This window comes from Cherax quadricarinatus, chromosome 62 (genome assembly GCF_038502225.1).
Source record: "Cherax quadricarinatus isolate ZL_2023a chromosome 62, ASM3850222v1, whole genome shotgun sequence".
Lineage (NCBI taxonomy): Eukaryota > Metazoa > Arthropoda > Malacostraca > Decapoda > Parastacidae > Cherax > Cherax quadricarinatus.
In genome coordinates, this window is record NC_091353.1 from 15,162,354 (window position 1) to 15,188,406 (window position 26,053).

The 26,053-nt window shown below is 39.5% G+C and overlaps 1 protein-coding gene across 1 annotated transcript in view; it reads right to left on the reverse strand.

The window, feature by feature from the left end:
- The window catches only part of Bcat (Branched chain amino acid transaminase), a gene marked incomplete at its 5' end in the record, with an annotated part of 78,735 nt that overhangs the window by 23,256 nt on the left and 29,426 nt on the right, over positions 1–26,053 (reverse strand). Inside the window, 3 exons of the mRNA XM_070098513.1 lie at positions 4,697–4,811; positions 10,967–11,155; positions 17,787–18,017. Coding sequence (XP_069954614.1) covers positions 4,697–4,811; positions 10,967–11,155; positions 17,787–18,017 — 535 coding nt within the window. The remainder of the gene's footprint in view (positions 1–4,696; positions 4,812–10,966; positions 11,156–17,786; positions 18,018–26,053) is intronic.

Sequence of the window (26,053 nt, forward strand, 5' to 3'; positions counted from 1 at the left end):
CTTTCAATAATAACTCTACCATACACTTTACCAGGTATACTCAACAGACTTATCCCCCTATAATTTTTGCATTCTCTTTTGTCCCCTTTGCCTTTATACAATGGTGTATATAATTGTGTATCTCTCCTGCCTGCATTCCAGGGAGTACAGGTTCAGGAACTTCAAGCACTCCCAGTAATTGAGGTGTTTTATCTCCGTTATGCGTGTCATGAAGGTTCTCTGTACATTTTCTAGGTCAGCAATTTCACCTGCCTTGAAAAGTGCTGTTAGTGTGCGGCAATATTCCAATCCAGATAGAACAAGCGACCTGAAGAGTGTCATCATGGGCTTGGCATCTCTAGTTTTGAAGGTTCTCATTATTCATCCTGTCATTTTTCTAGCAGATGCGATTGATACAATGTTATGGTCCTTGAAGGTGAGATCCTCTGACATAATCCCTCCCAGGTTTTTGACGTTAGTTTTTTGCTCTATTTTGTGGCTGGAATTTGTTTTATACTCTGATGAAGTTTTAATTTCCTCATGTTTACCACATCGGAGTAATTGAGATTTCTCATTGCTGAACTTCATATTGTTTTCTGCAGCCCATTGAAAGATTTGGTTGCTGTCCGCCTGGAGCCTTGCAGTGTCTGCAAAGGAAGACACTGTCATGCATATTCAGGTGTAATCTGCAAAGGAAGACATGGTGCTGTGGCTGACATCCTTGTCTATGTGAGATATGAGGATGAGAAACAAGATGGGAGTGAGTACTGTGCCTTGTGGAACAGAGCTTTTCACCGTAGCCGCCTCAGACTTTACTCTGTTGACTACTACTCTTTGTGCTCTGTTTATGAGGAAATTATAGATCCATCTACCAACTTTTCCTGTTATTCCTTTAGCACTATTGCGCCATGGTCACACTTGTTAAAGGCTCTTGCAAAGTCTGTGTATATAACATCTGCATTCTTTTTGCCTTCTAGTGCATCTAGAACCTTGTCATAGTGATCCAGTAGTTGGGACAGACAGGAGTGACCTGCTCTAAACCCATGTTGCCCTGGGTTGTGTAACTGATGGGTTTCTAGATGGGTGGCAATCTTGCTTCTTAGGACCCTTTCAAAGATTTTTATGTAATGGGATGTTAGTGCTATCGGTCTATAGTTCTTTGCTATTGCTTTACTGCCCCCTTTGTGGAGTGGGGCTATGTCTGTTGTTTTTAGTAACTGTGGAACGACCCCAGTGTTCATGCTCCTTCTCCATAGAATGTTAAAAGCACATGATAGGGGTTTCTTGCAGTTCTTGATGAATATGGAGTTCCATGAGTCTGGCCCTGGGGGCAGAGTGCATGGGCATGTCATTTATTGCCTGTTCAAAGTCATTTGGCATCAGGATAACATCAGATAGGCTTGTGTTTACCAAATTCTGTGGCTCTCATAAAAAATTCATTTAGATCTTCGACTCTCAGTCTGGTTAGCGGCTTGCTAAAAACTGAGTCATATTGGGACTTGAGTAGCTCATTCATTTCCTTGCTGTCATCTGTGTAGGACACATCTTGTTTAAGTAGGGGCCCAATACTGGATGTTGTTCTCGACTTTGATTTGGCATAAGAAAAGAAATACTTTGGGTTTCTTTCGATTTCATTTATAGCTTTTAGTTCTTCCCGTGATTCCTGACTCTGATAAGATTCCTTTAGCTTTAGTTCAATGTTTGCTATTTCTCTGACCAGTGTCTCCCTATGCATTTCAGATATATTGGCCTTTTTTAGCCACTCTGTTATTCTTTTCCATCGCCTGTAAAGGGAGCGCCTGTCTTTTTCTATTTTACATCTACTCCTCCTTTTTCTTAGAGGAATAAGCCTTGAGCATACATCGAGTGCCACAAAGTTAATCTGTTCTAGGCATAAGTTGGGGTCTGTGTTGCTTAGTCTATCTTCCCAACTTATATTGTTTAGGACTTGGTTTACTTGGTCCCACTTTATGTTCTTGTTATTGAAGTTGAATTTGGTGAAGGCTCCCTCGTGACTGATCTCATTTGTCGGTCTGGGGCTCCACGCATACCTGTCTGAACCTCAATTATGTTGTGACCCAAGTACAGTGGACCCTCGACCAACGATATTAATCTGTTCCTGAGAGCTCATTGTTAATCGAAATTATCGTTAGTTGAGTTAATTTTCCCCATAAGAAATAATGGCAATCAAATTAATCCGTGCAAGACACCCAAAAGTATTAAAAAAAAATTTTTACCACATGAAATATTAATTTTAATACACACAAACTGAAGAAGACATGTACAATTACATGACACTTACCTTTATTGAAGATCTGGTGATGATTGATGGGATGGGAGGAGGGGAGAGTGTGGATGGTGTCAGTGTTTAGAAGGGGAATCCCCTTCCATTAGGACTTGAGGTGTCAAGTCCTTTTCCGGGGTTACTTCCCTTCTTCTTTTAATACTACTAGGACCAGCTTGAGAGTCACTGGACCTCTGTCACACAACATATCTGTCCATAGAGGCCTGTACCTCCCGTTCCTTTATGACATTCCTAAAGTGTTTCACAACATTGTCAGTGTCACAATTAAACACTTGTTCAGGTTTCAATTCTTCACTGTCTATGTACTCCTTGAATTCCTGCACATATTTTTCAGCTGCTTTTTGGTCGGAACTGGCAGCCTCACCATGCCTTATCACACTATGTATGCCACTACGATTCTTAAATCTCTCAAACCAACCTTTACTGGCCTTAAATTCACTCACATCACCACTAGTTGCAGGCATTTTTCTAATTAAATCGTCATGCAGCTTCTTAGCCTTTTCACGTATGATCGCTTGAGAGATGCTATCTCCTGCTATCTGTTTTTCATTTATCCACACCAATAACAGTCTGTCAACATCTTCTATCACTTGCGATCTCAGTTTCGAAAACATAGTTGCACCTTTGGCAAGAACAGCTTCCTTGATTGCCGTTTTCTTGGCCACAATAGTAGCGATGGTTGATTGGGGTTTTGTGTACAACCTGGCCAGCTCGGAGACACGCACTCCACTTTCATACTAGCAATGATCTCTTTCTTCATATCCATAGTAATTCTCACCCTTTTTGCTGTAGGGTTGGCACTAGAAGCTTTCTTGGGGCCCATGGTGACTTATTTTGCAGGTGCAATCACTAAAAACGCTGTGATAATATGAAATGTTCCGATTGTATGTTTGGATGGGACCGCGGTGGCTGGCTGGCTTGTAAACACTGGCCACAAGTGGACGCGTCTCAAACGGAACGAATCATGTTGGTCAAGTTTTTTAGCGCTAGTCAAGGCAAAATTTTTGCGTTAAAATGTATTGCTAGTTGGATTTAACGTTAGATGATGCCATCGTTGGTTGAGGGTCCACTGTACGTATATTGTATTAGTGGTTTTATTTTTTCTGAAGCCAAATTAGCAGGGATTGAGTATGTTTTGTGCTGTTATAAACAACTATAATCTCTTGTGCACAAGTTTCTTGAAGATTTTGGATAGCAATGGTAAGTTTGATATTGGCCTATAGTTCTTTACATCTGTGGGGTCACGACCTTTATGTATTGGTGTAACCATTGCTGTCTTGAGGAGTGTCGGGAAAGTGCTAGTTTCTAGTGACTTGTTAAAAAGTAATGAAATAGCATGAGAAAGGACATGGGCTGCTCACTTGTACAAAAATGGTAGGACGTGAGACGAATTCCCTGAATTATTTTTAAGTGACTTAATAATCGTGGTGACTTCAGTGGGCTCAGTAGGTGCAAGATAGAAAGAGTTTGGGAAATTCCCATTTGCGCGGGCGTTGGTACCTCAGATTTTACTGGTGAGATTAGTTCCTATGATTAAGAAAAAGTCGTTTTATCTTGTTAACTGTATCAATGAGATGCAGTGGTGTTTTGTTCGGCTAAAGACAATTTATTTTATTTTTTTATTTATGTCTTTGCAAATAGTACATTGAGATTTTGTATTTACAATAACAGGTTGCAATGTAAAGAGAGCCTCTATTATGCTTAGGCATTATGGGCCAACTTAACATTATTGGCTTACAGACTACTTAACACTAAGAATTATGTCATAGTTGTACAGTAGAATATTAATTATATCATAGTTGTACAGTAGATTATTAATTATAAGTGAATCTAATTTATATAAGCCAAAAGATATATTCATATACAATAAGATCACAGTAAACAGGTGATTTCAGAATATGCAAAACAACCACTGTGAAAAAATAGAGAAATTCCAAGCACTTTCGTGACTACTCACATTATCAAGGAACAATGAAAGTAATGCATCAAAGGAAGGCATATAAAGGGTCTAGCCCACACCTAACTATCACATCCCACAACAAAGCAACACCTGACGCGCGACTCATAAGAAAGGGAACACTGCAGCAGGCCCGCTGGCCCAACTAGACAGGTCCTTCGCACAACCCACCAACAAACTATTCTACCCAAGAATTAAGAATTTTAAAATGGAATGGATTAAACTCATAAATCAAGATTCCACTGTATTAGTATTGTGGATATTATTATAATCGTTTTCTATACCATATTCATAAGCATTAATACACTTCCATATACTACTGTATTGTATAAAATGGAATTGTTTGTTAACTAACCTTGTAATTACCTCTTTAGGAGTAGCATTTATAAAAATTATAAATGTATACCTAATCATGCACGAACATATAATAATTTTATGTTATTAATAAGACTAACCTCCATTGCCCTTGTCTAGGAAAACCATAATATTCATTGCTCCAACTTCTGTGATTCTGTGTTCTGGACCAAACAACCATAGTACTTGATGCAGACCTCGTGCCTCAGCTTGTTTCTGCAATTATTTAAATGGAAAATTATGAATATATTATGGAATTGTATAGAAATGGAGTACATTTGTGAAATGCTGTCTTATCATTTGGCTCATTCATTCCAAGCCTTCAAAGCCTATTGACTAAACAAGGATCATTAAGACTGTTTGTAATCATGACAATGCAAGTTGCTGTACAACTCTTCTGGGTTTAGCACTTGGTTTTGATGATAATACACCACAAGTCCAAGATCCTTTAATATTTTATTTTTTATTAACACATCAGCCATTTCCCACCAAGGCAGGGTGGCCCAAAAAAGAAAAATTTTCATCATTTATTCCATCACTGTCTTGCCAGGGGCATGCTTACACTACAGTTATAAAACTGTAACATTAACACCCCTCCTTCAAAGTGTTGGCACTGTACTTCCCATCTCTAGGAATAAGCCCAGCCTGCCAGTTTACCCGAATCCCTTCATAAATGTTACCTTGCTTACACTCCAACAGCACGTCAAGTTCTAAAAACCATTTGTCTCCATGCACTCCTAACATGCTCATGCACACTTGCTGAAAGTCCAAGCCCCTCACACACAAAACCTTTACCCCCTCCCTCCAACCTTTCCTAGGCCGACCCCTACCTCGCCTTCCCTCCACTACAGATTTATACACATTCTATTTCGTTCCATCCTCTATACATGTCCAAACCATCTCAATAACCCCTGCTCCTAATCTCCAAACTATGGATTCTCTGCATTATATGCACACTACACATTGCCCTCAGACATGACATCTCCACTGCCTCCAGCCTTCTCCTTGTTGCAACAGTCACAACACATGCCTCACACCCATACAAGTGTGTTGATATTACTATACTCTCATACATTCTCCTCTTTGCATCCATGGATAAAGTTCTTTGTCTCCACAAACTCCTCAGTGCACCACTCACCTTTTTCCCCCCTCATCACTTCTATGATTCACATCATCCTTCATCATTCCTTCATCTGCTGACATGTCCACTCCCAAATATCTGAACACGTTCACCTCCTCCATACTCTCTCCCTCCAATCTGATATCCAATCTTCCGTTACCTAATTTTTTTTTTGTTATCCTCTCCTTCATTCACTTTTAATTTCCTCCTTTTACATACCCTACCAAACTCATCAACCAACCTCTGCAACTTCTCTTCAGAATCCCCAAGAAGCACAGTGTCATCAGCAAAGTGCAACTGTGACAACTCCCACTTTGTGTTAGATTTATCTTTTAACCCCATACCTCTTGCCAACACTCTAGCATTCACTTCCTTTACAACTCCATCTATAAATATATTGAACAACCATGGTGACATTACACATCCCTATCTAAGGCCTACTTTTACTGCAAAATAATCTCCCACTTGCCCACATACTCTAACCTGAGCTCACTATCCTCGTAAAAACTTTTCACCGCTTTCAATAACCTACCTCCTATTCCATACATTTGCAACATCTGCCACATTACCCCCCTATTATATGCTTTTTCCAATCCATAAATGGTATAAATCCCTCTTTACCCTTATCTATATACTGTTCACCTATATGTTTCACTGCAAACACTTGGTCTACATGCCCCCTACCCTTCCTAAAGCCACCTTGTTCATCTGCTATTCTGCTCTCCATCTTACTCTTAATTCTTTCAATAATAACTCTACCATACACTTTACCAGGTATACTCAACAGACTTATTCCCCTATAATTTTTACACACTTTTTTGTCCCATTTGCCTTCAATGTATGTCAAAGGCCCTAAAATCTGGAACACCCTATCTGAAAACTCTAGAACTGCAGACACATTCATCACCTTCAAAACTACCATTAGCAAACATCTTATCTCCCTGATACACCCTGTCAACTAATTACACAAGTACCACCTGGTGGTTCACACTTACACTCACTCACCCATCTGACCATAAACAGAAATATCAATCTCAATCTTAAAATAATGAATCCTAACTAGTCATAAGTTGGCCTGTGATACTCCAATACTGAAACTATGTATTGTGCCAAAACAAAAGCATTCACATTGCTAAACTCACAAACTAGTATTTAGTCACTTAGCCATAATACCAACTTACCTCATAATTTGTAATATTTTAAATTTAAGAATTAATCTAAGTCTACCCGAAATGCCTAGCCATGCTAGGTGTTCTAGTGGTACACTCTGTAATTATTATTTTACTACATGTAAACCACACAATAACCAAATTCTGTAAACTCAGCATTGTAATCCTTATAGAGAATAAACTTTGAATTTATACAAAGGAACTATGCATGCTCTCTGCCAGTCCCTAGGCACCTTACCCTCTTCCACACATTTATTAAATAAAAACACTAACCACTCCAAAACTATATCCCCACCTGTTTTTAACATTTCTATCTTTATCCAATCAATCCCAGCTGCTTTACCCCCTTTCATTTTACTCACTGCCCCATGCCCCTCCCCCACACTCACAACTGGTTCTTCCTCACTCCTATAAGATGCTATTCCACCTTGCCCTGTACATGAAATCACAGCTTCCCTACTTTCATCAACATTTAACAATTCCTCAAAATATTCCCTCCATCTTCCCGATACTTCTAGCTCTCCATTTAATACCACCTCCTCTCCTATTTTTAACTAACTAATCCATTCTTTCCCTAGGCTTTCTCAACTTATTAATCTCACTCCAAAACTTTTTCCTGTTTTCAACAAAATTTGTTGATAACATCTCACCCAACCTCTTATTTGCTCTCTTTTTACATTGCTTCACCACTCTCTTAACCTCTCTTTATCTCTCCATCTACTCCTCCCTCCTTGCATCACCTCTACTTTGTAAAAATCTCTTGTATGCTAACTTTTCTTTCTTACTACTCTCTTTACATCATTCCACCAATTGCTCTTCTTCCCTCCTGCACCCACTTTCCTATAACCACAAAGTTCTGCTGAACACACTAACACTATATTCTTAAACTTACCCTATACATCTTCTACCGCATTGCTTATACTCTCACTAGCCCATCTGTCCTCCAACAGTGTTTATATCTTACCCCAACTGCCTCCTCCTTTAGTTTATAAATCTTCACTTATCTCTTACTTGCTGTTTCCATTTTCCTTGTATCCCATCTACCTTTTACTGTCACTGTAGCTACAACTAAAAAGTGATCTGATATATCTTCGGTCCCTCTATAAACATGTACATCCTGAAGTCTACCCAACAGTCTACCAATATGTAGTCCAACAAACTACTGTGATTATGCCCTATATCATATCTTGTATACTTATTTATCCTCTTCTTAAAATGTGTTACCTATAACCAAGCCCCTTTCTAAACAAAGTTCAATCAAATGCTCCCCATTATCATTTACACCTGGCACCCTAAACTTATGTACCACACCCTCTCTCAATGCTTCTCCTACTTTAGCATTTAGATCCCCTACCACAATTACTCTCTCACTTGGCTCAAAAGTTCCTACACACTTACTTAACATCTCCCAAAATCTCTCTCTCCTCCAGGTGCATATACAATTATTATGACCCACTTTTCAAATCCGACCCTTATTTTCATCCACATAATCCTCGAATTTATACATTTATATTCCCTCTTCTCTCTCCATAACTGATTCTTCAACATTATTGCTACCCCTTCCTTAGCTCTAACTCTCTCAGATACTCCTGACTTAATCCCATTTATTTCTCCCCACTGAAACTCGCCTACCCCATTCAGCTTTGTTTCTCTTGGGGCCAGGACATCCAACTTCTTTTCATTCATAACATTAGCAATCATCTCTTTCTTATCATCCACACTACATCCACGCACATTCAGACATCCCAATTTTATAGTTTTTGTTTTCCTTGTTTTTAGTACAGTGGACCCCGCATAACGATTACCTCCGAATGCGACCAATTATGTAAGTGTATTTATGTAAGTGCATTTGTACGTGTATGTTTGGGGGTCTGAAATGGACTAATCTACTTCACAATATTTCTTATGGGAACAAATTCGGTCAGTACTGGCACCTGAACATACTTCTGGAGTGAAAAAATATCGTTAACCGGGGGTCCACTGTAATTTATACAGGAGAAGGGGTTACTAGCCCATTGCTCCCGGTACATGTATTTAGTCACCTCTTACGACACGCACAGCTTACAAAGGAAGAATTCTGTTCCACTTCCCCATGGAGATAAGCAGAAATAAGCATGCACAAGAACTAGGAAGAAAATATAATAAAACTCAAAGGGGTTAGTATATATATATGCTCGTATGTGCATGTTTAGTGTGACCTAAGTGTACAGTAAGCAGAAGTAGCAAGACATACGTACCTGCAACCTTGCATGTTTGAGACAGAAAAAGAGACCAGCAATCCTACCATCATGCAAAACAATTGCAGGCTTATGTTTCACACTCATTTGGTAGGCTGTCTACCAACCTTTAATACATGAAGTAATCTCAGCATATATACCTCAGAGACAGATTTATTAAATCAGCTTTTTTGGGAGACTACACTCTCCTGTCTTTGCATTGGCCACATTTATCTTATGGATATCTCATGGTAAGGCACTTTGTTCCACTCTAAGAATTGTCAGGTTCCAGTTTCTCTTAGTCATATTCTGTTGGAGTGCCCACTCTATCAATGAGCACACAGAACTTACTTCCAACGTTGTTACTGCTCTACTGCCCTTACTTTACTTTCCCTTCTTGCTGATGGCTCCTCTTTTAACCTAGACTCTATCACTGACTTTTTGGCAGCAACTGATTTACTGCACAAAATTTGACGATGCTGCCTCTAGCACTCCTCACTCTGCCTCTGGCATACTCTTATTACATCTTTAGAACATTCTACTTTGCAGCGCTGTATGACCCTTGTGGGTGTAGCACTTATGATTATAATAATACACAATTCAAATAAATATGACTTTACAGCATGAAGATCTTGCCTCACATAACCATAAGGTTGATGTGACAAAATCATTTGAGATGAAGCTATAGAATGATAACTCATAAAAATGAGGTTAAACAGTGTATAATAGGTAAGTAGGGAAATTGATATTTATATTTCTAACAAACAGATCACAAAGAGCTCTAGTAAACAACAAAAAAGTCATTTTAGCAGAGTAAAATGTTGAGCATCCCAAGATGTAGAACTGGTACCTTTACTGTTTCTCATTCAAACAAGCGAGCTCGTAGGATTTAGTACCTCCAACGTTGTCGCCGCCCTACTGCTCTTACCTTATCTTCCCTTCTTGCAGATGGCTCTGCCTTTGACTTACAATCACTTTTTGACTTCTTGTCAGCAAATGCCTTACCATATGAACTTTGACACATAGCCCTTAGTGTCCCTTCCAGCTCTTTTCTCCCCTTGCCTCTGATATCCTCTCCACCTAGCTGTTTACAGCCCCGGTGCTATTTTCTGCCCCGCAGCGCTGCATGACCCTTGTCAATTTAGTGCTTTATTTGATTATAATAATCATCCAAACAAGATAAAAACACTAACCACAAGTTTGTATCATCCTTTGTGGATGATATCAGACTGAGTATGAAAGTTACCTTGGTAGTAGAAAAGAAAAAAAAACGAAAACAAACACAAGATATAAAATGAAAGCAAAAAAATCTCAGAGCAAAAGGAACATGCAAGACTTAGGAATTATAATGTCAGATTAACTATCAAATAAATTAGAGAATACAATAAGGCAAAGGACTGTATATTGAAATTAATGGTGTTCTCATGTCTTGAATATTGTGTTCACAGTACTGTCCTAAATGGGAGCTGGAATATATACAGAAATTATTTGCTGTCCATATAAAATCAAGAGAATAAACTACTGGAAACACTTCAAAACAACTAGAATGTATTCTTTGGAAAAAGAGAAATATACCTGATAATATTTACTTGGAAAATCCTTAAGAATGTGGGTCTAGGGTCTACTGTCAAGTTCATAAGATACTGTACTGTTATAGCCTTTGTAAAACTTTTTTATTGCTAATAAATAAAGACACTTGGCTCCCCATTAAGAGATCTACAAAAATGATGGTCCTGCAATTAATTTATTACAGAAACTGTCAAGTGTTGTGCTTTATCTGAAATGAACAGATACATCAGGATAAAAAAAAAATTCTACAATAATTTATAAGCATATGAACATGAATTAAACACTGTATTACTGTACCTGAATCTCCAGTGTTGGTCCATAATTTGATCCCATTTTCATCATCCCAACACCCCCTGGCCAGGCTCTCACATACTTGGGATCTGCTAGCAGAGAAACAGGCTTAAACCCACTTGCGAAGTAAGGCCCAACTGGGCCCAATATTACATACAATAGTGCCTCAGTTGGTCGTTGAACACCTAAGGTGGGCTGCAAGAAAGTGCATAATTAAATTTACCTGCTGTGTTCAAATGACATTGATTACTGTATACAAGTTCAAGTCATTAACAATACATATTTTTATTTTGTCCTAATAACTACAGAATTATTAATGTTATATTCATGGTAAGCACTAAGCCCTTATTTTGCTGACAGCCCCATCTTTGATACAGACTCCCTCTTTGACTTTTTGTCAGCAACAGTTTTATTACATCAACTTTGATTATACTTCCATTTAGCACTCCTCACTGCCCTTACTGACTCTGCCTCTGGCATACTCTTCATGGTCTCTGATCAGACATATTACACCCCAGTGGAAATAAGTCACTCTGACTTTTTTTGAGTTATCCTAGGTTCTCTACACATATGTTGCTATGTGTGGTAATCTATGTAACTGTATTTGTGTATAATTGAATAAAATTACACATCCTACCCTGCAGCGCTGTATGACACTTGTCAGTTCAACACTTAGTTTTGATTATAATGATAATTAAACCCTTATAGATCATACAGTACCTGGGAAATGGAGGTCCCAGTCCTTAGGTTTTATACAAGGGAAAGACTCCAACTTCTTGGATTAGGAGCCCTTCAATAGAATCATGGTGCCCCATGGCGTGATGGTTAAAACTCTTGCTTCACATGGCGAGGGTCTGGGTTAGGTTCCTGGCGAGGGTAGAAACATTGGGCGTGTTTCTTTACACCAGTTGTCTATGTTCTCCATCAGTAAAATGGGTACCTGGGTGTTAGTCGACTGGTGTGGGTCGCATCCTAGGACAATAGTGACCTAATTTGCCCGAAATGATCAGCATAACAAGCGGCTTTCTATACAATAGTGTGTCATTGATGTCAGCTAGGACTGTATACTTAGTACATGTAGTAAATAAAGGCATTATTATTATTACATTATGCCACTCCTCTCAAGAGTCAATAATAGTAAAACTGGATAATTTTGGAAGAAAACACAGCATCACTAAAAGCCTCCATATCCACTTCCCAAAAAACTGTTCCAGGTTAAAAACTGCTAAAGAACGCCTCATAATTTTTATTCAAACAAAAAAAACAGTCCATATTTTACTTAAGTAAGGTGGCCCAAAAAATAATAGTAATAATCTTTATTTTTACAAGTACGTATATGGTGCAACTTATACAGGCCATAGCTAACATCAATTACATACTACATATATGGAAAGCCCCTGGTTATATAGAACATTTCAGGCACATTAGATTAATTTTATCCCTGGGATGAGACCCACACCAGTCGGCTAACACCCAGATACCTACTTACTGCTAGGTGAACAGGGACAGCAGGTGTCTTAAAGAAATATCCCCCAATGTTTCCACCGATACCGGGAACTGAACCACGGACCTTAGTATGTAAGCTGAGTGTGCTACCAACTGAGCTACGGGACACCACGTGCCATGTACTACCCACAAAACTACACCACAATTTCTCTATAAAGCTTTGACACAATGCATATCTACATACAGGTCGGCCATCAATAATCCGGCAATCAGTTATCCAGTTCCATCAGTAATCTGGCACTAATTTTGGCTAGCATAGTTTCAAATTTCATCATTGAACTGGCTCAAATTTCATCAATATACTGACTCAGAAATTGTTCAGATGGTTGTAAATCCACAGCAGCAAGCTAGTAGAGAAGAAAGCAGTGATGAAAATGAGAAAGATGTAGCAGAAAGAGTCTATTGATTGGTTAATTAAGTGTACTCTAACCTAACCACTCTGTAATCCGGCAAACTCACTAATCCAGCACACTACAGGTCCCAATGGTACTGGATTAGTGATGGCCAACCTGTACTGTATTAAATATATTACAGTATTTAACCCATAAACGGTCCAAACATATATATACGTTTTATTTGTCATACATTCAACATTGCCACGATAAGCCTGAGTCACCTAGACATGAGAAAATGGGTGTGCGCACTCACTGTGCACCATATTAAAATAATTGGGGATGCCTGGGTACCCTGTGTTCTTTTTTTCCTATTAAAAAATTATTTTTTTTTTCTCAAAATTTGGGGCACTACGGGAGAGAACGTATATACATGTATACGTTTGGACCGTTTACGGGTTAAAAGTGTAGAATAGCAATATATGTTACTGATGCTCAATAATAACCCATATGGAGACGAACTCGGAAAATTAATTGATTCTGAGTTTGTCTTCATGTGAGTTATTACTAAGTGTTCATTACACTTTCTTTAGTTATTCATATGTTCTTCATGATTATAACATGGATGTCTCAGTGGATACATTATTGGTATAATCAAAAAGAAGCACTATACCTACAAGGGTCAGGAGCAATAGATATGGGATTCACTAAGTGTAAAAGTCCCTTAGTGAGCAATTTTTCTGGAACTTGTCTTGCTTGACATGTAGAGGATTACTATACCTCTAATGAAAATCAGTTCATAAGTAGTACACAACCTGTAATTGTTTTACATGATGGTAAGAGAGCTGTTGTCTTTTTTTTTTTTGTCTGATAAACATGCAAGATAACAGGTACAGTATATCTTGCTACTTTTACTTACACTTAGGTCACATTACACATGCATGTACACATAGGTATACACACTCACATCACAGACATCCCCAGACATCATAACAGTCACAGAAATGAAACTCGCTGAGACAATAACAGACACAATCTTCCCACCGGGATATCAGATCCTGAGGAAAGATAGGAGTAAAGGGGGAGGAGGGGTTGCACTGCTCATAAAAAAACGATGGGGATTTGAGAAAATGGAAGGCATGGATGTGATTGGAGAAAGGGACTACATAGTAGGTACAATTCAGTCTGGAGAACTCAGTTATTGGAGTGATGTATAACCCACCACAGAACTGCAGGAGGCCAAGAGAGGAGTATGAAGAAAACAACAGAGCAATGGTGGACACACTGGCTGAAATGGCAAGAGCTCACTCGAGCAGAGCAAAGTTACTGGTAATGGGTGATTTCAACCACAGGGAGATCGACTGGGAAAACCTGGAGCCACATGGGGGTCCCGAAACATGGAGAGCCAAGATGATGGATGTGGTACTTAAAAACCTCATGCATCAACATGTCAGGGACACTACCAGAGAGAGAGGGGAGGATGAGCCAGCAAGACTGGATCTTGTGTTCACCCTGAGCAGTTCAGACATTGAGGACATTACTTACGAGAGGCCCCTTGGAGCTAGCGATCACATGGTTCTGAGTTTTGATTATATAGTAGAGCTACAAGTGGAGAAGGTAACAGGAATTGAATGGGAAAAGCCAAACTATAAAATGGGGGACTACACAGGTATGAGGAACTTCCTGCAGGAGGTTCAGTGGGACAGAGAGCTGGTAGGAAAATCAATAAACGAGATGATGGAATATGTAGCAACAAAGTGCAAGGAGGCAGAGGAAAGGTTTGTTCCCAAGGGAAATAGAAATATTATGGAAACAGAGCGAGTCCTTGGTTTACCCGAAGGTGTAGGGAAGCAAAAACTAAGTGCACAAGAGAATGGAAAAGGTACAGGAGGCAAAGGACCCAGGAAAATAAGGAGATTAGTAGAAGAGCCAGAAATGAGTATGCACAGATAAGGAGGGAAGCCCAGCGACAGTATGAAAATGACATAGCATCGAAAGTCAAGTCTGACCTGAAACTGCTGTATAGCCACACTAGGAGGAAGGCAACAGTCAAAGACCAGGTGATAAGGCTGAGGAAAGAAGGTGAAAAACTCACAAGAAATGATCAAGAGGTATGTGAGGGGCTCAACATGAGATTTAAGGAAGTATTTACAGTGGAGACAGGAAGGCCTCTGGGGGGACAGTCCAGATGGAGACACCAGCAAGAAATATACCAACAAGTGTTGGATGACATAAATACAAATGAGGTGAAGAAGCTGCTAAGGGACATCGATACCTCAAAGGCAATGGGACCGGACAACATCTTCCCGTGGGTCCTTAGAGAGGGAGTGGATATGCTGTGTGTGCCACTTACCACAATCTTCAACACATCCCTGGAAACTGGGGAACTACCTGAGGTATGGAAGATGGCAAATGTAGTTCCCATTTTTAAAAAAGGAGACAGAAAAGAGGCACTAAACTATAGACATGTGTCACTGATGTGTATAGTATGCAAAGTTATGGAGAAGATTATCAGGAGGAGAGTGGTGGAGCACCTGGAATGGAACAAAAGTATAAATGCCAACCAGCACGGATTCATGGAAGGCAAATCCTGTGTCGCAAACCTTCTGGAGTTTTATGATAAAGTAACAGAAGTAAGACACGAGAGAGAGGGGTGGGTTGATTGCATCTTCTTGGACTGCAAGAAGGCCTTTGACACAGTTCCTCACAAGAGATTAGTGCAGAAGCTAGAGGATCAGGCACATATAACAGGAAGGGCAATGCACTGGATCATAGAATACCTGACAGGGAGGCAACAATGAGTCATGGTATGTAATGAGGTATCACAGTGGGCACCTGTGATGAGCGGGGTCCCACAGGGGTCAGTCCTAGGACCAGTGCTATTTTTGGTATATGTGAACGACATGATGGAAGGGTTAGACTCAGAAGTGTCCCTGTTCGCAGACGATGTGAAGTTAATGAGGAGAATTAAATCAGATGAGGATCAGGCAGGACTTCAAAGAGACCTGGACAGACTGGACACCTGGTCCAGCAACTGGCTTCTCGAATTTAACCCCGCCAAATGCAAAGTCATGAAGATAGGGGAAGGGCACAGAAGACCGCAGATGGAGTATAGGCTAGGTGGCCAAAGACTGCAAACCTCGCTCAAGGAGAAAGATCTTGGGGTGAGTATAACACCGAGCATGTCTCCGGAAGCACACATCAACCAGATAACTGCTGCAGCATATGGGCGCCTGGCAAACCTGAGAACAGCGTTCCGATACCTTAGCAAGGAATCGTTCAAGACACTGTACACCGTGTACGTCAGGCCCATACTGGAGTATGCAGCACCTGTTTGGAACCCGCACTTGATTAAGCACGTCAAGAAATTAGAGAAAGTACAAAGGTTTGCGACAAGGTTAGTTCCAGAGCTAAGGGGAATATCCTATGAAGAAAGGTTAAGGGAAATTGGCCTGATGACACTGGAGGACAGGAGGGTCAGGGGAGACATGATAACGACATATAAAATACTGCGCGGAATAGACAAGGTGGACAAAGACAGGATGTTCCAGTGAGGGGACACAGAAACAAGAGGTCACAATTGGAAGTTGAAGACTCAGATGAGTCAAAGGGATGTTTGGAAGTATTTCTTCAGTCATAGAGTTGTCAGGCAGTGGAATAGCCTAGAAAGTGATGTAGTGGAGGCGGGAACCATATGTAGTTTTAAGACGAGGTTTGATAAAGCTCATGGAGCAGGGAGAGAGAGGACCCAGTAGCAACCGGTGAAGAGGCGGGGACAGGAGCTAAGACTCGACCCCTGCAACCACAAATAGGTGAGTACAAATAGGTGAGTACCCATCTGAGTTTTCTTTGATTTTTCTTAATAGTTTCTTGTTCTTATTTTCCTTTCATCTCCCTGGGAATGTGGACAAGAGTCTTTCCTCCGTAAGCCATTCCTAGTAATGACCCTCGTATTGTAGATAATCTTAATGACCCTCGGGTAGTAGATAGTCTTTTTAGTATAATAATAAGATGTTATCTTCATTATAGAATAGTAAGAAAATATTATAACCTTTATATTATAATAATAAGGTAAAAGGACCCCAGTGGAAATAAGTCACTCTGTCCGACTTTTTTGGGTTATCCTAGGTTCTCTACACATATGCTGCTATGTATGATAATCTATGTAACTGTATTTGTGTATACCTGAATAAACTTACTTAGCAAGGAGTAGGTAACCCCTTCTCCTGTATATATTACTAAATGTTAAAATAAAAAGTTTGCTTTTCTTTTTAGGTCACCTTGCCTTGGTGGGAGATGACCAGTGCGTTGAAAAAAAAAATGGTACAGTGTGAAATTAATGAGCATAAGAGGTCCAAAGCTTTTCAACACCCTCCGAATGTAAATTACGTATTTAAAAGCCTGTAACTGTTTTAAACAATGCTTGACAATTTTTTTCCAAATGATTCCTAATTAACCAGACTATGATGCCTACATCAGTGTGTGAACTACAAGAAACAGCCTGGAAGACTGACCAGGATGTCATCCTAAAGGCCTGGTGTGAGACAAGGCCATGATGACACTGGCCCCAGGAATCATCAGGTACATGTGTGTGTTTCACAACACCAAACAAAACATACAGGACACATTAGGTATATCACAATATACAATGTAGTACAGTTGCTCGTCAACTTATGATGGGGTTACATTCCAATGAACCCATCATAAGTCAAAAATATCTTAAGTCAAAAATGAAAACATGCTAAATAAGTAAATAAATAACTACTGTCAATGAATAAGTGAATAAATAAATAATTACTGAAACCAACTAAATACACCAGCATTAGAGTAAATAAATGAATGTATAAGTGATGGACTTCCACCTTCATGCTGGATTATTATCTTAAGCTTCATCTCTAAAATAACTGCTTTTGCACCATTGTAAAGTCAAAATATAAGTCAAACCATCATTAGTTGAGGAGCACCTGTACATACAAAAGTACACTTACCTCGGTGCCAATTAAGGTAGGCCGTATGTAGAGACTAGATGATTCGGAATGTGGCACCCATTCTTGATCTATGCTTATAAGTTTCTTTAGTAACTTGATTAACTCATTACCATCAAAAGTGGGAAGAGATGACCGAGCTGCCGTTCGATTCATACGTTCCATGTTTTTATCTGGCCGGAAAATTCTGATTGCATCATCAACACCACGAAAAGCTTTCATACCCTCAAAAAGCTGTAAAGTGAATCAGTAATTAGGAATGTAATAGGAATACATAAAGTGAATCAGTAATTACAGCTGTAATAGGAATACATAGTGAATAAATAACTAGGAATGTAATAAGAATTCATAAAGTGAATCAGTAATTAGGGATGTAATAGGAATACATAATGAATCAATAACTAGGAATGTAATAAGAACATAAGAAAGAAGGAACACTGCAACAGGCGTACTGGCCTATGCGAGGCAGGTCCAATTCTCCCACCGGCTTAAGCTCACTGACCCAGTGACCTTAAGCTTACTGGTCGTCTGACCTCGCTGAACTAGCGAGGTCAGACACGTCACTTAAGGGAGGAGCACAGGATCCAACCTAGTAGCACAAACTAGTTAGGTTCAACTCACACCCACCCACACCCACTCATGTATTTATCCAACCTATTTTTAAAACTACACAACATCTTAGCTTCTATGACGGTACTCGGGAGTTTGTTCCACTCATCCACAACTCTATTACCAAACCAGTGCTTTCCTATATCCTTCCTGAATCTGAATTTTTCCAATTTAAAACCATTGCTGCGAGTCCTGTCTGTTAGATATTTTTAGCACGCTATTTACATCCCCTTTATTAATTCCTGTTTTCCATTTATACATAAAGGAATACATAAAGTGAATAATAATTAATAATGTAACAGAGTGATGAAGGAGTGTAAATGAGAGAATGGGTGAGATGCTGCTAACAAATTCTGCTGAGAATATGAAAAAGTTTTGGAGTGAAATTAATTAAGTTGAGAAAGCCTATAGAATGCATGGACTTGAGAGTTAAAAATAGAAGAGGAGAGTTATTAGATAAGAATACACAGTGGATCAATAAACAGGAATAAGTACATTAAAAATCATCTCTTCTCCCAAACTTAACAATACCATCACTATCCTATGTCTGAAATCACTTAAGAAATTAGCAATTTGAAACTACACTCAAGAAATCCCAATTAACTTAAGACAACTAAATCAATCTAATATTAATACAGTGGGCCCCCGCATAACGATCACCTCCGAATGCGACCAATTATGTAAGTGTATTTATGTAAGTGCGTTTGTACGTGTATGTTTGGGGGTCTGAAATGGACTAATCTACTTCACAATATTCCTTATGGGAACAAATTGGGTCAGTACTGGCACCTGAACATACTTCTGGAGTGAAAAAATATCGTTAACCGGGGGTCCACTGTACACTCTTAAAATTGTACTGTTGTAATATTGTAAATTGTACTAATTGTAATACATGTATTTTTTCTACTATAAATCTTATTAATTATAAAAAAATTCTACCCTTTTCTAATACTAATTCAAAATAATGCATAATTAAAATTTACCACTCCTTGATCTATGACATGCTCAGGCATGTTACTGGTTTTCTTGTTCTCAACAGTATTTTATAATGTGTAAATCACACATTGTATACTATGCAAAGAAATAAAAATCTGAATTAAAAGAATCCCGTAATGGTTTTCCATGTTATACTGTATTAAAACTAAGGCATACTGCAATGAATTCTTACATAGATGTAAAAAGCCTTTTAAGGGTTAAGGATTAAGGAGTTTATTTCCTTGCATAGTTTACAATGTGTAATTACAATACTGATTTGCAACGTGCAAAGAAAGCCACTATCATGCCGAGGCATTTTGGGCATACTAAGCCTAACGGTTTACAGACTACGGTACTTAATACTAGACATATATATTGTAGTTGGTTCGAATTGAACACTGTTTTTTATACAACAACAGAGGTAGCAGTGGTTTAGCAGTAATTAAATTAACAAGTATAGTTGAATAACAAGTTACAGTATTGTATTTTAGCACATTATACATAATGAGATTGAGACCATTTTAGTTTTGAAATAATCTTAAAAAATGTGGCAATTTTTGAGTAGTGTTTTATAGCATTTGTGTTGTTAATTTTGAGAGATGAGGTGATTTCTAAGTGGAGCCTTGTATTAGTGTATTTTCAGGCAATGAATTCCAGATCTAAGGGCCCTTTATATGCATAGCATTTTTGCATAGGGAGAGATGGATATGAGGAATATCAAAGTGTGTTTTGTGTCTTGTGCTTTCAAAGAGGGAGTAGATTACAATCTTGGCTTGTCAGGTAGTAGTTTGAGAACAATAATACGAAAAGAACTTCAACTGAATTTTATGGACTTAAGGCTCAGGGAGACTGACACCAGTGAGTCCATCTATCATCATTCAATCATGCAGGAGGAGCCACATGTCTATGGTGCATCCAACAAAATAAGCAGACTCTTGGATGTCACTACTGCCCGGCTCCGGCTGGGTTACAAGTATCTTTGGCAGGTTAAATCACCACCACCAGATGTAGACCAAACGAAATGTAAACTTTGCCAGATGGACTATTGTCACACCCTGTGTCATTATGTACTGGAGTGTGATAAAATTAATGAATTTAGAAACAACTCGCTCATAAATGTTCAAGAAATGGCAAAGTACTTTATCCACAGTGCTATATTGCAGACCATTCTGGAGAAATACCCTGACTTTGCTAGCTGTAAATAAAGCATTACCACATGTGTGCATGTGTGTGTGTGTGTGTGTGTGTGTGTGTGTGTGTGTGTGTGTGTGTGTGTGTGTGTGTGTGTGTGTGTGTGTGTGTGTGTATGTGTGTGCACTCACCTAGTTGAGATTGCAGGGGTCGAGTCCAAGCTCCTGTGTACTCACCTATTCGTGGTTGCAGGGGTCGAGTCACAGCTCCTGGCCCCGCCTCTTCACTGATTGCTACTAGGTCCTCTCTCTCCCTGCTCCATGAGCTCTATCATACCTCGCCTTAAAACTATGTATGGTTCCCGTGTGTGTGTGTGTGTGTGTGTGTGTGTGTGTGTGTGTGTGTGTGTGTGTGTGTGTGTGTGTGTGTGTGTGTGTGTGTGTGTGTGTGTGTGTGTGTTTGTGTGTGCGTGTGTATGTGTATGAGTGTATATGAGTGTGTGTGTGTGTATGAGTGTGTGTGTGTGTATGAGTGTGTGTGTGTGTGTGTATGAGTGTGTGTGTGTGTGTGTGTATGAGTGTGTGTGCATGTGTGTGTATGAGTTTGTGTATGTGTGTGTGTCTGTGTGTGTGTGTGTGTGTGTGTGTGTGTGTGTGTGTGTGTGTGTGTGTGTGTGTGTGTGTGTGTGTGTGTGTGTGTGTGTGTGTGTGTGTGTGTGTGTTTATGTGTGTGTGTGTGTGTATATGAATTTGTATATGTGTGTGTGTGTGTGTGTCTCAACAATCAATATTTGCACCAATAACTCACTACAGTTGTGACCGGGTGTGGAAGTGTGAATTGCTCATTACACTATAATTTGTTCATGATTGTAGCCATGTATAAACGTAAGTAACCATTCTTACAGGATTCATTACCTTTGTAACTTGTGAGTTCATTACCTTGTACCTAGTTCAGCCATCACAACTTTGGAAGCCCAGTCCCTGGACCCATTACGTACCTCTGTAATCTGTAAATACCTTTGTAACTTGTCATGATTGTGACTAGACCTACCTGGAGTTCATTACCTTTGTAAATTGTGAGTTCATTACCTTTGTAAATTGTGAATTCATCACCTCTGTAACTTGCTCAGCTATCAAAACTTTGGAGTCCAGTCCCTGGACCAATTATGTACCTCTGTAACCTTTTGACTACCGCCCACAGGATGGGTATGGGGTGCATAATAAACATATTAAACTAACTGTTATGCAAGTGCATTCTGTTGTAGTTCTCAAGAAGGAGTCTGAGAGGAGGGTTTATATTGGAGAAGGGTGTTCTATGTATGCAGTAGGCACAATAATATAAGAAAATATTTTGTACGTTAAGCAGGTTCAAGCTCTTAACCCTTTGACTGTTTCGGCCGTATATATACGTCTTACGAGCCAATGTTTTCGACGTATTAATATGCCAAAATTCTAGCGGCTTCAAATCAAGCAGGAGAAAGCTGGTAGGCCCACATGTGAGACAGTGGGTCTCCATGGTCAGTGTGTGCAGTATAAAAAAATCAGGGAGCCAGTGGTGCATTGTGGGAATGCCATTTCAGTAGCCCTTGTTCAGCATGCCTAGCAGTAAGAAATACCTGACTCCCCAGCGAATCTGAGACTCTTCTCTTCCCAAGTGATAGCTCTAACACAGATGGAAGTGTCTCTGAAGATGAATTTCACAGTTTTGAGGAGTTTGTGACCAAAAGCAATGTCCAGGATACCGGAAGGAAGGAAGGAAGGACGAGATGAAAGGAAGGAAAGAAGGGAAGAAGTAAGGAAGGGAGGAAGGAAGGAAGGTAGGTAGGTAGGTAGGAAGGTGGGGGAAGAAGGCATGGGACTCCATAGGTGTTGACAGGCGGTAAGAGTAGTGAGTGATGGTATAATTTATTTTGAAAGCAGCCACACCCTGACTCAGCACATTTACAAGTCCACACACACACACACACACACACACACACACACACACACACACACACACACACACACACACACACACACACACACACACACACACACACACACACACACACACCAAGCTTCCAGAAGCTAATAGCAGTTCTACAAAAGTGTCCAGTGACTATATATGTGTATATATATTATAGAAACCAGAAGGAAGGAAGGAAGACAGGAAGGAAGAAAAGAAGAAAGGAAGGAATGAATTAAGGAAGAAAGGAAGGACAAGATAAAAGGAAGGAAAGGAAGGAAGGAATGATGACACACGATCATTTACCTAGGATAGCTACCTAACACAACTATTAGAAAATAAAAACATTTTAGCTAGAATTTGTTACATAACCGCAGTGGCCGGGAATTGGTTAGGTTCTACTCACCAAGTACTAATTTCCACGGTCAACTAAGCCACGTTCATCCGGTGGGCTGCATATTGGACCTCCCTGGTGTACACAATTTCAATTTCTCTGCCTGCTACTACTTTGAAGAAAACTGCTCAGACGAGGTGTTTTGTCTGTGCACAAATCAACACCCACAAAAACACAGAGACATTCGTTTTATGTGTGAGAAGTGTAAAACACCATTGTGTATGAAACCATGTTTCAAAGAGTTCCACAAGCTGCAGAACTTCTAGGAACATGTACAGTGACTGTACATTTGTACGTATATACAGTGGAACCCCGAGTTTCGAACATATCGACTATCGAATGCTTCGATTTTCGATCACTTTTTTCGAACCAATTTTGTCCCAACTATCGAACGCACCCCATCTTTCGAACCACCGGGAAGCGGACCTGTCTGCCTGCCCGCATCCCCGAGCAGGCATCGTGAGCCAGTCTGGCTTTGTTGATGCTTGAGTGAACATTAACATGCACACTCATTCAAACATTTCACTATTAATTCATTGTGTTTGGTGCTTGTGCGACTGTGAAATAAGCTACCATAGGCCCAAAGAAACTTGCTAGTGGTACCCCTGTGGTAAAGAAAGTGAGAAACACGATAGACGTGAGAAAGGAAATACAATAGACTGTTATTTAGCACGAGTTTATTTGGCATGATTTGGGTACTGCACGATTGAAGAACTGCAGCACAGTTTTATGTAACACGTCAAATAATTAGTTTAACACGGTTCAGTTTGTAGGAAGGAAAAAAACACTCTATTTTGCTCAAGCGGCCGCCTTGTTGTGGAGCAACCAGGGAGCCCTCCCGCCATCCCCTACCACTCCCCAACACCACTCCACCATCCCAGCGTTCATAATTCATGTGTGTCCAGTCCAGTCTTTCTCTGCTACAAGGCAGATGTGTTTGTGAATTGTGTTATGATATTTTAATTACTATATCTCGTATCTGCCAAGCAATCATGACACCCAGTAGCCATACCAGTGTTGCTGAAAGTGGCAAGAAGAGGTATATGTATAAGCACTTAAGTCTTAGAATTAACAAAGAAACAAAGATATTAGACAAGGGATAACCTGTAGCCATAATGAAGTGTTACTTTGTACACAGAAAAAGAGGTAAACATGAGTTTGTGTGACTGACTTACTGAGTGACTTGACTGACTGAATGATTTACTGAGTGACTTGACTGACTTACTGAATGATTTGACTGACTTACTGAGTGACTTGACTTACTGAATGACTTAACTGACTTACTGAATGACTTGACTGACTTACTGAGTGACTTGACTGACTTATTGAATGACTTGACTGACTTTCTGAGTGACTTGACTGACTTACTGAGTGACTTGACTGACTGACTGAATGACTTACTAAGTGACTTGACTGACTTACTGAGTGATTTGACCTACTTACTGAGTGACTTGACCTACTGAATGACTTGACTGACTTACTGATTGACTTGACTGACTTACTGAGTGACTTGATTGAATTACTGAGTGACTTGACTGACTTACTGAGTGACTTGACTGACTTACTGAATGATTTGACTGACTTACTGAATGACTTACTGAGTGACTTGACTTACTGAATGACTGACTTACTGAGTGACCTGACTGACTTGACTGACTTACTGAGAGACTTGACTGACTTACTGAATGACTTGACTGAATGAATTAACCCTTTCAGGGTCGAGAGGCCCTCTCCTAAACATGTTCTCAGGGTCGAAAATTTTTCTGAAAAAAAAAATTATTTTTTCTTGTGAAAAGATAATCTTTTCCTGATCAAAATGACACCAAAAGTATGAAATTTGATGCAAAATTTATGGAATTATGCTCTCTCAAAGTTAGCGGTCTCGACGATGTTTACACATCGGCGATTTCGCCCACTTTGTGCCCTATTTTCAGCCAATTCCAATGGACTAGTTGACAAAAATCATAACTATTTTGCTAGAACTCCATTTTTTCTATCGAATGAGTACAAGAAACCACCCATTTACCGATTTCAACTATCCAATAAAGTGGTCAGAAATTAGCAATTTTGCCAATTTCACACAAATTTCAAAAGATGCCAATTTTCAAATAGGGTCCAGAATAAACAAGACAGACATTCCTGGCACTAAAATAACATTTGCTCTGTTCATTAGTCACATCCCCAGGCCCCTCTTACATTTCTTTTGCTTTCCATTTTGAATTTTTATTCTCACGAAAAATAGAATATTTACTGTTATGCAGACTACTGCAGTAATGTAGAAATGGTATAAATAATATCGCACTTGTGAAAGAATATTGGACTCACCAGTTGACGTGTATTGGATGCATGGCATGATTTATTTACTTTTGAACTTTGGGAAAAAAATCGAACATTTCTGCTACTTTGAGCTCAATTTCAAGGTACTTTTCATTGTGGAACCAATCAAACTCACCTCAATTTCTGTAATATGTTCTCCATTCTATAAAATGAGGCCAGGAAAACTAGAATACAGCCATAAATACCATATGAAAGTACAGTGCAAAGTTGCTGTTTTAAACCAACAACACTGTCAAAAGTTTTATTTTCTCATTACTCATCACTGTGTGCTTCAGAATTTTTTTTATACTGTGCACACTGACCACACAGACCCATTCTTTCATATGTAGGCCTACCAGCTTTCTCTCACTACAACTACATATTCACTTTTATTTTTGTAAGATGTGGAGGCCTAAAAATTTTTTTTTTTTTTTTTTTTTTTTGAGGGCTCCCAGGAACATAACCCTATTTTTCCCATGAGTTCTTCAGTTCATCTTACGTGATTTTACCCAACACGGCATATTCAGGAACGTAGCTACCGTGCTAAATGACGGCCTACTCTAACACAAAAATATGAGAGTGGTGTGCGACTTGTTGAGCTTGCCAGGATGCATGGATAAAACAAGTCAACCATCACTTCTGTCCTGGCAAAGAAAGAAATCAAGGAAGCTGATGTTGCGAAAGGTGTTGATATGCTAACCAAAAATAGACCACAGACAGTCGATCATGTTGAGAAGTTGTTGCTTGTGTGGATCAAGGATAAAGCTATGGCAGGTGGTAGTGTTTCTGAGATAATCATTTGTGAAAAGGCAAGGCAGTTGCATACTGCTCTTGTGAAGAAAACTCCTGGAACCAGTGCTGATAGTGAATTTAAGGCCAGCAGAGTCTGGGTTGATAGATT